At 42.0% G+C, this 12274-nt stretch overlaps 1 protein-coding gene across 1 annotated transcript; it reads right to left on the bottom strand.

Moving 5' to 3' along the window:
• Nucleotides 1-5743: 5743 nt before the first annotated feature.
• On the bottom strand, nt 5744-10890 carry LOC135504335 (SUZ domain-containing protein 1-like). The gene is made up of 4 exons (XM_064922807.1): nt 10737-10890; nt 9517-9566; nt 9014-9283; nt 5744-8684 (listed from the first exon to the last, which is right to left on the bottom strand). Exons 2-4 carry the CDS (start codon nt 9561-9563, stop codon nt 8576-8578), a joined length of 426 nt encoding a protein of 141 aa, XP_064778879.1. The 5' UTR covers nt 9564-9566; nt 10737-10890; the 3' UTR covers nt 5744-8575.
• Nucleotides 10891-12274: the final 1384 nt, after the last annotated feature.

Raw genomic sequence — 12274 nt, 5'->3', positions numbered from 1 at the left:
AATCAATAGGTTTCTTCCACTTGGTCTTGATTTTGCACAATACATTTTTATGGCAATCCAGCCATTACTTTCAGATCTCTTATTTTCAGTCTTGTTCTCAGCCTGTTTGTGTAGTGATCCAAGAGCCATGCCATTTAACAGTTGTCACTGGCCCTTGCTCAGCCTTACTCACCAAGAGCCCAGGGCCGAGACTTCTTGCTAGCAAAGTCACTGATCAGGTCTTTGAAATCCAGCTTTCTAGCTAACTGACTTTCAATGGACAGCATGGCAAGACTGCAAATCCTGTTCTTTGACATAGTGGACCTCAACTATTTTAATATTTTTTTAAATAAGTTTTAGCTTACTGAAAGCTCTCTCACCACCAGTCACAGGCAGTGTGCAAAATATACATAAAGCAATGCACACTTCTCCAAAAATGCTTTGCAGCTGCATCTTACAAATTGCATTCCGGAGACCAAGAGGGGACAGGTTAGGGGGGAAAGTGTCAGCATATATAGTGTTCAGATGTCTTACTTCATTTTGAAACTCAGGTGTCAGATCTCTGGAATATTTCATGATCGGTGGTTGACACACAGAAGGGACTTTATCCTCACTAATCATCCCAACTTTCAGAACAGCAGAACATTTTTCTACAATTTGCAGTGGTGTGGAACCTAGTGTCGAAGTCACTAATGTTGTCCATAGCAGTAAAAAACACTGTGTTCCGAAACACCGTTGCTGCACTGTCCTGAGCTGTCTCCTGAGACGTCTCATCATGGGGCGGCAGTGTAGCCTAGTGGTTAGAGCATTGGACTATTAACCGAAAGGTTGCAAGTTCAAATCCCCGAGCTGACAAGGTACAAAATATGTCGTTCTGTCCCTGAACAGGCAGTTAACCCACTGTTCCTAGGCCGTCATTGAAAATAAGAATTTGTTCTTAACTGACTTACCTAGTAAAATAAAATAAAAAATAATCCCTTTCCTTTGACGGCTGTGTTCCTTGCTAAATTGAGGTGCAACATCCATTTGTGTAGCAATCAGTGGCGCCTCAAACAGGAGAGACTCTCATCCATCTCTAAGAGCCTTTATCTCTTCCTTTATGGCTGTGTGTCAAATGAGATTTTTCCTGACTGGAGAATCACATTCCTGTCCTCAATTCATTGCAGTACCTGCATGTCATTCAACACAATGCTGCTCACCTTCTTCAGTTGGGAGTAGGGATGATTCAGGGGTATGGTGATGGGGAGACAGGGCTGCCATGTCTGATACTGCTTCTGTTGGGCCTGGCACCAGACAGGGGCAAGGACAACCAATTTAGTATGAATAGCTTGCTAAAAGTTTGCCTAAATTGATTAAATGTCGGGTTAGAGGAGCGAAATGTAAACACAGAATTTTCTGTCAACTAACGTTAATGTTGGGGGAGCAAAAGTAGCCCATTTCACTATGGACTAAGCTAAAAGGTCATTTCCATCACTCACGGAGTATACCCCCCTTCCTTTGTCAAAAATTGGGTGACATACTATGGCCCTTTTCTCTCTCCTGTGTCCTTTTCGCTTTTGGAAGCCAGATCTTTCTTTGGGAAGCTGAGACATGATGCTCCACCGGCACTCCTCACTCGCAATTCACTGCTTGCAAGTACAGTTCGCGCCTGGTTTGGGGGCAGGACCGAACCATTTGATGTAAATATGAGGGGGTTTGGGCCATACAGAAGCTCTCTGGCCAATAGAGGCTCTCTGGATGTTTCCTTTTTGCCAAAAACAAGAAAGATTGAGTCTGGGCAGAGATGCCGATCTGGGCAGAGATGCTATAAATTATGAATTAATAATTCTGGGAGGAACCCAAGAACAAAAAAATCATTGTCACTATACGACTGGCAAGCACATTCCTACGGAAGCCCATACAGTATGGACTATATAGCCTGCATTTGAATAAGAGTTTGTTCAACAACAAAAGTTAAGAAATAAATAAGGGTTAAGGCTGTTGTCATAAACTGACTTCCAGTTGTCATGCCTGTTTATGACATCTTTATAACACTGTTATGATGGATTCATGGGAAGTTTAACCATGTTTTTCTTCTGTCATGTTCTATCAATCCATTCATGAGCCTATGGCCCTCTTGCGCTGTTGCCCTTCTCATCCCTCCAGCAGATGAGTGTGGTGACGGTGGCCCCCGGGGGACAGCCATCCCTCGCCTTTATCAAAGAGGGCCCGAGATGATGGCCAGGCTCTGCCTGAAAGAAAGCAGTATGGGAGAAAGACAAAGAGAGAGGAGAGATAAAGAGAGCCATGAAGTTATAGATATTTTACAGAAAGAATAAGTTGCGATAAGATTAGCATTAACACCTATTCAAATTAATTTTGCGAGGTGTTTTAAGCTCATCTTCTTTGATTATTGTTTAGCTCTATTGTCTTTCTTTTAAACCATGTCTTGCAGTGCCTACACAATTCTCAAACACCCTGCATACTTTTGCAAGTAAAGGCTTCAGGGTGCTACCTCTCGGCTACAAACCTCTGGATGGGCAGACTGACTTGAGCACCATTGAACAACGTTTCACCATTGGACCACATTTTATGTTCTTTATGTCCCTCCTAGCTACTACCCAAGTCCTCCATGACCTCTTCTAAACCTCTACCTGTAACACCGATTGTGAACTATCACATTTACTAGGTGTTGATGGAGATGTGTTTGTGTCCACAGGGGGGAGTTAGAGATAGACATGCAGTCCCTGCGGTCTGCTGGTAATGAACAATCTGGTCAAGCTGGTGAGTGCTGAGGTCATAACTACCCTCATATTGGCACATCTTCACACCATCATGGTCACTGGTATCAAGCCGGTGAGTGCTGAGGTCATAACTACCCTCATATTGGCACATCTTCATATCATCATGGTCACTCGTATCAAGTCGGTGAGTGCTGAGGTCATATAACTACCCTCATATTGGCACATCTTCATACCATCATGGTCACTGGTATGAATAGCTAGCATCTCTCTGTCTTTGTAGCCCAAACATGGTCTGTTCTACTGTTAATAAACTGTGCTCTGGATCGGATGGCATTCACAAATACTTGAAATAGCTTATCTATTTACTACTGTGAAGTTGGTCCAATTAAATGAAAGACAGGAAGAGTGGTATCCTAACTTGTTGCGGGTCTATAGGATACCTTGTGAGTATAAAACCATCACAGAAAAGGTGAATTTATTCTGCAATGATTCTAATATAACCTAGGAAAAGGATGCCTATTTCTAATTATTCTAGAATGCAAAGAAACAAAATTGCTGTTCTCTCTTCTCACTAACGGCAAACAATTTCATCTTATCAATTTGTTATGAACAAACGTGTCCATCTTATCCCCCATTTGCACAAAATACTAGGCTACTTGCCTGCTTACAATACTTCAAGCACTAGAAACTGTGGATACGAATGGTCTAAAGTTTGCGAGATGGTGAGCACATTCTAACCTCAAATTGAGTTTTTATAAAGGCAAGTTTTGTGTGAAAACTGGCACACGCATGTTTTGGGGTATGTTTTGTATGTACGCATGGTTTATAAATTAGTCCCCAGAGGAGGAGACGGGACTAGAATGGCATTGATTGAAAGTATGGAAAAGGAGAAAGACAAAGGAACTCTGTAGCAAATGGAGGTACATGAAAGGACAGACGCAGGGCAGATTCTTCCATTGATTGGCTCAGTTCACTTTGGCACAGCTCAGTAGTGTGAAAAGGGTACAGGCCTAAGGTCTCACCCATTCCCCATCTCCCTCCCTGTGTAGCTACAGTGTGGGCATATGGGGAGACGGGCTCAATGACTGCGGAGCCTTGAGGGCCGCAGATGTAAGTGTGTCTGTCTGAGGATGATGCTTCTGTGGACTCTCCCTTCACCTCCAAGTCAGACAACATCAGCTGTTAAGGATACCTGACAACCAACAGTACCGAGTACTGTAATGTTATAGAAAAAAACATGTGCTGTTATAATTATTTTTGACAAGGGTGATTCTTCCTGTCTCACATGGAGGACCGGTATTCTCTGGTGACATCGTTCAGTCTCTTTAAGTATTGTATAGTCTCATCCAAGTTCTCGTCTTTACTCATCCTCTACACTGTGAGTTCTATAGTGGTTGCTAAGCCAAGCCTACAGTTTATTTACCTATGGAATGAAATAAAGGCAGGAGATATGACAGATAATGTGTGCAATGTTTTGGAGGGGTTTACGGTGCACACTTCCTCATGACAGGTTTTAACTTACTTCTTGTCGATATCTAACGTTCAATTTGTCTGGATCAGAAGAATGCTTTGGAATTTTATTTTACCCTCACTCACCTATAGCACGTGTTGACTCTCCGCCATTTTGTGTGCCCCTTTCAGGAGAAGACTAACCTGGTCGACCTGCAGTTCCTGTTCTTTCCTGGTGATGCTGCTGGCAATCATTATGGGGAAAGGGGGACCCAGCATTGAGCTGTGCCCCTAGCGGCCCCACACCAGACTTCTGGCGCTGCCGGTCCTAGCTAGCCTGATGCTGCACACCCTGCTGCTCATCCTGGGCCAGGTGTCCACTCTGCAGATCACCACCACCCAGTACTGGTAAGGACCATTGATTAATAGTGATTATGATCAACTTGAATTGTATAGCACCTTTCATAGACTCCCACAATGGAGGTGTCATAATACCAATAAAACCTAGCGGTCAACAGGGAAATGGTTCCAATCGTTTTCCCACCACTCATATTTCCTATAGGGGATTTTAGAAACGCTTAAAATAAGGGCTGTGTTTCATGTAAGTTTACCCTTGCGTAACATTTTGATAAACATGTAAATTCCTCTCGGACAAGGTCTTTTATCAATATATTCAGCTTTATTTACTCTCAGATTCTAAAATGCTGATTAGCATCAAAGTAGACATTATGGTAAATATAGGGGAATATATTGATAAAAGTCCCCTTGTCCTAGAAAGATTTAAACAGTTATCAAAACTTTTGGCCATGTAATGTATCACATTATTTGTTGGGTTTGGTAATGTTGTATTGACGTGTCTTGCAAATCAGTTACAAAAAAAGTGTAGCCACACTCATCTTCGTCATCTGCTTCCTATTGGAGGTACTGTATGCAGAGCCAACTCTAGGGCCATGTTCCAATATTGTTAAAAGCATCCTTCCTTCTTTGAGGTCAACTAATTTTAGGATTGACTGTGTGTTACTATGTCCCACTGGCTCTCCTCTAGATACTGATAGTACCGCATGCCTTGGTCTGTCTGCGTCTGTTACAAGGGAGGCAACCGTCCAATAAGCAGTACAAGCGCCTAGAAGTCCTCCTGTCAGACTCGCCCTCCTAGCCCAACCACTAGCCCCACCCCAATGCAGTCATTGGCCTGAGCTAGCATCAGCCTCCCCTCCCATTGGACAATATTATTCCCCCGGCCAGAGTGCCTGGGATCTGAGCCAAATGAGCAAACTCTGGAGTATGTTTCACACATTTTAATTTTCAACAGCAATGTGAAGTACAATACTGTGCCACTGGTAGCAGCCAGCAATATTAGACTATAAAACATCAAATAACCTCATCAGGTTGCATTCATGTGTGAGAATTGAGAAACTTGAAATGTTTAGTAAAGAGAGAATTTGATCCCATAAAGATTAGTTCAATAGGGGACTCCAATGGACTTGGTACAACAAATGTGTATGAGAATATACAATGTATCACTGTGGTGAAATCCATATAATTTTAAACTGTCTCATGGCCAAGTTGAGATATGAAGGACAAGCAGTGGATTATTTTACAAATCATTTTTATTCAATCAATATTTACAGGCCTTTTTGTGTTCTCACTCAGAGCTTCACAAACCATGTTGATCCTCTGCCTCCCCCCGCTAGTTGGGTTGGTGCAGACAGACTTTCAGGAATCCCTTACAGTATCCAGGGTTTAACCTTTAGCATATTCAGTTTACACAACCAAAACCTCCTCACTAATATGACATCAGGTGAAAACTTAAGTCAGTGGGGAAGCAATGTAACCGAACACTCCAGATGAACGGTTCATAGTTAAGTGACTACCAATGTCCATTTTGCACATTTCTATCTGAAGCAGTAACATGGCTGCTAGAGGGCCCTGGACTCCACTGGGTTCTTTGGAGTAGCGTAGTGATATTCCTCCATTCAAATACCATGGCATACTGAAGGGGCCATAGGCTAACCACCTGGCAGACTTGGACTGACTCAGATTCCTTTCATTCCAAACATACATTTGTTGAACACATCGGTGCAACATTATCAGTTTTGAAAGTAGGTGCTAACTCAGGTATTATTATGAACATCACCTTTTTTTGCACTCAATCCCTCCCTAAGATTGAAATGTCAAAGACTGTCTCTCATCAGCACCTGAGTTACTACTTCAGTGAAGTACATTAAAAGAAATGAACATACAGTTGACAGTAGATATGGAGGGGCAGTAAAGGGTACAGCAGTACATTTATTTCCCATCCCAAGCGAAATTTTTAAAAAGACAACCGTAAACAGAAGTTATCAGAACTCAACTTCCACACATCACCCTCCATTGAAAACTAATGGCAATGTACAGATTTGATCATCAATAATCAAAATATAAGTGGAATATTGACAACAAAAAACATGAGATGAGGGCTGTGGAGTAAGGGGGAATTGAATGGTATCTCTAGAATTATTGCTGGGTGAAGCTGGTAACAGGTATAGTGCCTTCAAAAAGTATTCACACCCCTCGACTTTCCCCCACATTGTTGTGTTAGAAGCTACATTTAAAATTTAGATTTGCCACTGGCCTACACACAGACAATACCCCATAATGTCAAATAGGAATTATGTTACGTAATAATGAAAAGCTGAAATGTTGAGTCAGTCAATAAGTATTCAACCCCTTTAAGGCAGGCCTAAATAAGTTCAGGAGTAGAAATTTGCTAAACAACTCACATAAGTTGCATGGACTCACTGTGTGCAATAAGTGTATAACATGATACTTGAACGACTACCTCATCTCTGTACCCCACATACAATTATCTGTGAGGTCCCCGCAGTTGATCAGTGAATTTCGAAGACAGATTCAACCAAAGACCAAGGTTTTCCAATGCCTTGCAAAGAATGCTACCAATTGGTAGATGGGTAAAAAAAAAGCAGACATTGAATATCCCTTTGAGTATGGTGAAGTTAATTACACTTCAGATGGTGTATCAATACACCCAGTCTCTACAAAAAGACTGACAGCCTTCCAAACTCAGTTGCCAGAGAGGAAGGAACCCACGCAGGAATTTCACCATGATGCCAATTGTGACTTTAAAACAGTTACTGAGTATAATGGCTGTGATAGGAGAAAACTGAGGATGGATCAACAACACTGTAGTTACTCCACAATACTAACCTAATTGAGAGTGAAAAGGAAACCTGTACAGAATATTTAAAAACAATTTATACTTTTTATTCAGGACAAAGTTATGTTTGGAAAAATCCAATACATTATTGAGTAGCATTCCCCATATTTTCAAGCATAGTGGTGGCTGCATCATACGATGGTATGCTTGTAATGGTTAACACCTGGGGAGTTTTATAGGATAACAACAACAAAAAATGTATGGAATGGAGCTAAGTACAGGCAAAATCCCAGAGGAAAACCTGGTTGTCTGCTTTCCACCAGACACAGATTAATTCACCTTTCAGCAGGACAATAACCTAAAATATAAGGCCAAATCTACACTGGAGTTGCTTACCAAGAAGACAGTGAATGCCCCTGAGTGGCCAAGTTACAATTGAAGTCTACTTGAAAATCTATGACAAGACCTGAAAATGGTTGTCTAGCAATGACAGAGCTTGAAGAATTGGAAAATAATTAAATGGGCAAATGTTGCACAACCCAGGTGCGGAAAGCTTTTAGAGACTTACGCAAAAAGACACAGCTGTAATCGCTGCCAAAGGTACTTCCACAAAGTATTGACTCAGGGGTGTGAATACTGATGTAAATTAGATATTTCATTCAATACTTATGAAATGACATGTTTTCACTTTGTCATTATTGGGTATCATGTGTAGACAGATGAGAAAAAAAATTACATTTAATACAAAATGTGGAATAAGTCAGGTGGTATGAATACTTTTGAAGGCACTGTACTACCATCCCTCATTTTGCTTTGCTTCGGTCACTACTCTTCTGTTAAGCATCCTCTGCTCTCAGTATTTCCATATGGAAGTGTCCATGGCTGATGACCAAATTAGCCACAGAAGCAATAGCCCCATAGGTTTCCCATGACGAGAGAAGGAGAGGACTCCTTGGACAACGTGGGTGTAGGGTGGGGTACTTAAAGGGATCATCACAATAGGCAGAAGATGTCCTTTATCACAGTGTTAAACAGTGGGGGTGGGATGGAGAGGGGGAGAAAGCATGCTTCCTACAGAGCCTCTAATCCATCCCACACATTACCAGTGGGAGCCATGAGAGGGGAGGACATTTGCATTCCGATTCACAGCTGATCCCATACCATGGAATAGAAGGAAATGGTTTTAAAACCCTGTGATACCCCCTGGAGCCCAGACATTTCATCTTCCTCTCCATTTCTCCCGATAGCAGGATTGCCCCTCTTCCACTTATCTGTTTTGGCAGAAGCCTTGAGTGCCGTCGGGGCCTGCTGGTTGGCGGACAGCATGATTGTTTGACCGGTCCTCTGGAGGTGTGGTAGAATTTGTACGCCCTGGTCTGGAGGTAGGGAGAAGGCCAAGAACGGATATAGTCAACTACAAAAATAGGCTTTAGTTAATAGTTGGGCTTCCAAGCTGTTTTTTTATTTGCACAAAAGAAATTGTAAATTGAGCAGATACAATAACAATCCATTAGAAAGTTGTGACAAGATTCCCAAACTTTGTTTACAGAATCATAGAGATTATGGTGTCTGTTCCAAACATGTACAGGTGTACACACAGTACACTTGGGATTAAGAGCTGTAACATAGTAGATGTGCAGTGGACACAACGTTGCCCAGCACTGTCCAGTGGTAACAGGTGTAGGTGTGTGAGTTATTTATTTACCGGTCTGTGTTGGGCTTTTCCTGAGGCGACTCTTCAGAGCTGGCACTGCCCAGTATTCTCTTCCTGGCCTCAGCGTACTCCGCTTCCCGCTGGGCCAGGGACTTGACCTGTGGCACGGGCCGGTTCTGGCCCTGGGGCGACCCTAACGACCCGTTACTGGAGGGCCGCTTCAGAATGCGGATCTGGGGCGGGGGCGCAGCGTGTGGGGAGTCGTCCTGGATCACGACACCCGTCTTCAATGGCGACTGTGTAGTGTTATTACTGGACACTCTGGGAGCAAAACAACAAACTAGTAAAAATGCTGGGAGGCAGATGTTTTGAGTAATGAGGTTATGAATTGCACATGCCATTAATTGACTATAATCCAAAAGTCCTGTTCATTATTAGAAATGTTTGCTCTATGACTTGTTTGATTAGTAAGTGAGTAATGAGTAATGTGTAAGTGAGTGCCTAGTGTGTCTCCCGAAGGCCAACAGTGTTTCAGAACTGAGCACTTTACTCACTTCTCTTTCTGGCTGATCCTAAGCTTTCCTTCTATTCTTCTGTCCATTTCCTGCATTTAAGAGGACAGAACAGAACGATCGGTCATTAAAATGTACATTTCATACAGCATGAAAAATTCTAACATTAAGCCAAATGCAACTTAAAAGGGGTAGCCTGGGAGAGCAACGTAGAAAGGGGGAGTGGAGGATGGCTGCAAACCACGGAGGGCTGGATTCAATTTCAAAGTTATTTATACACTGGCAGTAAAACCATAGCAAGGCTGAAATATAGGATCGCTAGTAGCTGGTAAATTGACGTTGAAGATGGAAACCTGATTGACACCATGATTTGTTTTCAAGATGCAAATATTACCGCTAGCTATCGGTGCACATAAATCGGTATATATGTTTATGAAATATGCATTAATTAATAAGTGGACACACAACTAACGTTATCCAGCTATACAAGACATCTGGTTTTTAAAGTGAAGCTACCTAAAGCGTTTCAACAAGCTATTTTGAACATTCAGGGCAATCTTCCATCACATCAGGTCCAAGGACAGTTTTGGCTTGCTTTTCAGTTGTGGTAACGTCATGCCAGTTATTAGCTAACGACGTTACTGGCTAGTTCAAACAAACCGGCGTCAGCTAACGTAATGTCATAAGCTAGCTAACTAGTAGTGTTATTTTTGTAACTAGTAGCGTTATCTGGCTAACGGTGCTAGCCTAACAATATGAACATACCAGTATCTGACTAGCTAACGTTAACTGATTAACTCCACGTCGTTAGCCAAATAGCTGCGGTAGCTAGCTAACGTTAGCTAGCTGGCAACCCGTTGCCAATCGGTCAAAAATACTACATCTGTGGTAGTTGCTGACTGAATGGCTAGAAGTTTTGGTTAGCTGGCTAACTATGCTGGTTGCCGGCGCGAAGAAGAGGCTAGCTAAATGTTGTGGCTGGTTCAACTGGGCCATCATTGCATTTCCTGTGTCAGTTCCCTGGCTCGAATTTAATATTAGCCAGTTAGCTGTGTCTAAAAATATCTGTCTCACTTCGTCTTTCATTTCTGGCATTGCTTGCTAACTTTACTAGCTATCAATGTTAGCCAGCTAACTTAAGCTAGTTAAGCGAACGTTGGTCATACGGACTGCCTAAAAATGTGTCAAGTGACCCTTTCCTCAGCAAAAAAAAATGCCAATCATACGAACTCCCACAGAACTCCATTGTAGCATATTCTTACCCCACTGTCCGCTACTTAATCACAACTTTGGGAAACTTCATCATCCATGTTGCATTCTTTCAGACACGCTGAAGAGTTTCGTTCATGGGCACGCCAGATCCGCCCCTTATCCCACTCGCTGACATCACTTGGTTTTACGAACCAACACAGCCAGGGCACCGCGTAGACATGTTTGTGTTCCTACGAAATGACGTGACCCTCCCTCTCCCTCTTTTTGTGTGTAAATTATTATTTATTACGCAGTAACATGCAAAACAGAGGGATTGCACAAATAAATAAGGAAGATAAGAAAAAAAAATACAAATCCACATTATATTAAATCAAATACAGACATGTAGCGAATACATTTTTTTTTACATTTAGTTTTGTATGCGTTTTAATGATTCTAAATAGTTTTCCAAATCAGATGAAAAATGTAAGAAAAAGCGATTTTTCTTCATATATGTTGATTTGTGTAAGAAAATGTGTCCTAATAAAATAAAGGGATTTATGACATACTGACGTTCAATTGTGGAATCATTGTAGTAAAATAATATGTCAAATTTGGATATTTCAATGGTTGTATGCATTTTGTTGTGAATATATAGTTTTACATCAGTCCAGGACACCTTACCAAGTAAACAATTACAGAATACGTGTTCAATAGATTTAGTTTCTAGTTATAAAAAAAAGGATTCACTGGTAACGTCAGGTATATATTTTTAAATGAGGGTGGGGATGTCAAAATCACTAAAACCTCTCTAAATCTCGATCGTCACTAGCGATGGACATTGAGTATTTTCTGTGAGCCGGATCATTTGGTTTCGTTCAACTAAAAGAGCCACTCATTTGGCTCTCAAACGGTTCTTCGTTCAGTAAGGTTTATAAATGGAAAAACCATGAAAAATAGTCAATCTCTAATTTAATGCCCAAAACGTTGCTTAACATTATGTCAGATAGTGAAATGTGAGTTCAAATACATGCTTACCATATTAGATGGCCTACAATATACACTGCTCAAAAAAAATAAAGGGACCACTTAAACAACACAATGTAAATCCAAGTCAATTACACTTCTGTGAAGTCAAACTGTCCACTTAGCAAGCAACACTGATTGACAATACATTTCACATGCTGTTGTGCAAATGGAATAGACAACAGGTGTAAATTGTAGGCAATTAGCAAGACACCCCCAATAAAGCAGTGGTTCTGCAGGTGGGGACCACAGACCACTTCTCAGTTCCTATGCTTCCTGACTGATGTTTTGGACACTTTTGAATGCTGGCGGTGCTTTCACTCTAGTGGTAGCATGAGTCTACAACCCACACAAGTGGCTCAGGTAGTGCAGCTCATCCAGGATGGGACATCAATGCGAGCTGTGGCAAGAAGGTTTGCTGTGTCTGTCAGCGTAGTGTCCAGTGCATGGAGGCGCTACCAGGAGACAGGCCAGTACATCAGGAGACGTGGAGGAGGCCGCAGGAGGGCAACAACCCAGCAGCAGGACCGCTACCTCCGCCTTTGTGCAAGGAGGAGCACAGCCAGAGCCCAGCAAAATGACC

Source organism: Oncorhynchus masou, chromosome 18 (genome assembly GCF_036934945.1).
Source record: "Oncorhynchus masou masou isolate Uvic2021 chromosome 18, UVic_Omas_1.1, whole genome shotgun sequence".
In the NCBI taxonomy this organism is placed as follows: domain Eukaryota; kingdom Metazoa; phylum Chordata; class Actinopteri; order Salmoniformes; family Salmonidae; genus Oncorhynchus; species Oncorhynchus masou.
This window is presented reverse-complemented; position numbering and strand designations above follow the sequence as displayed.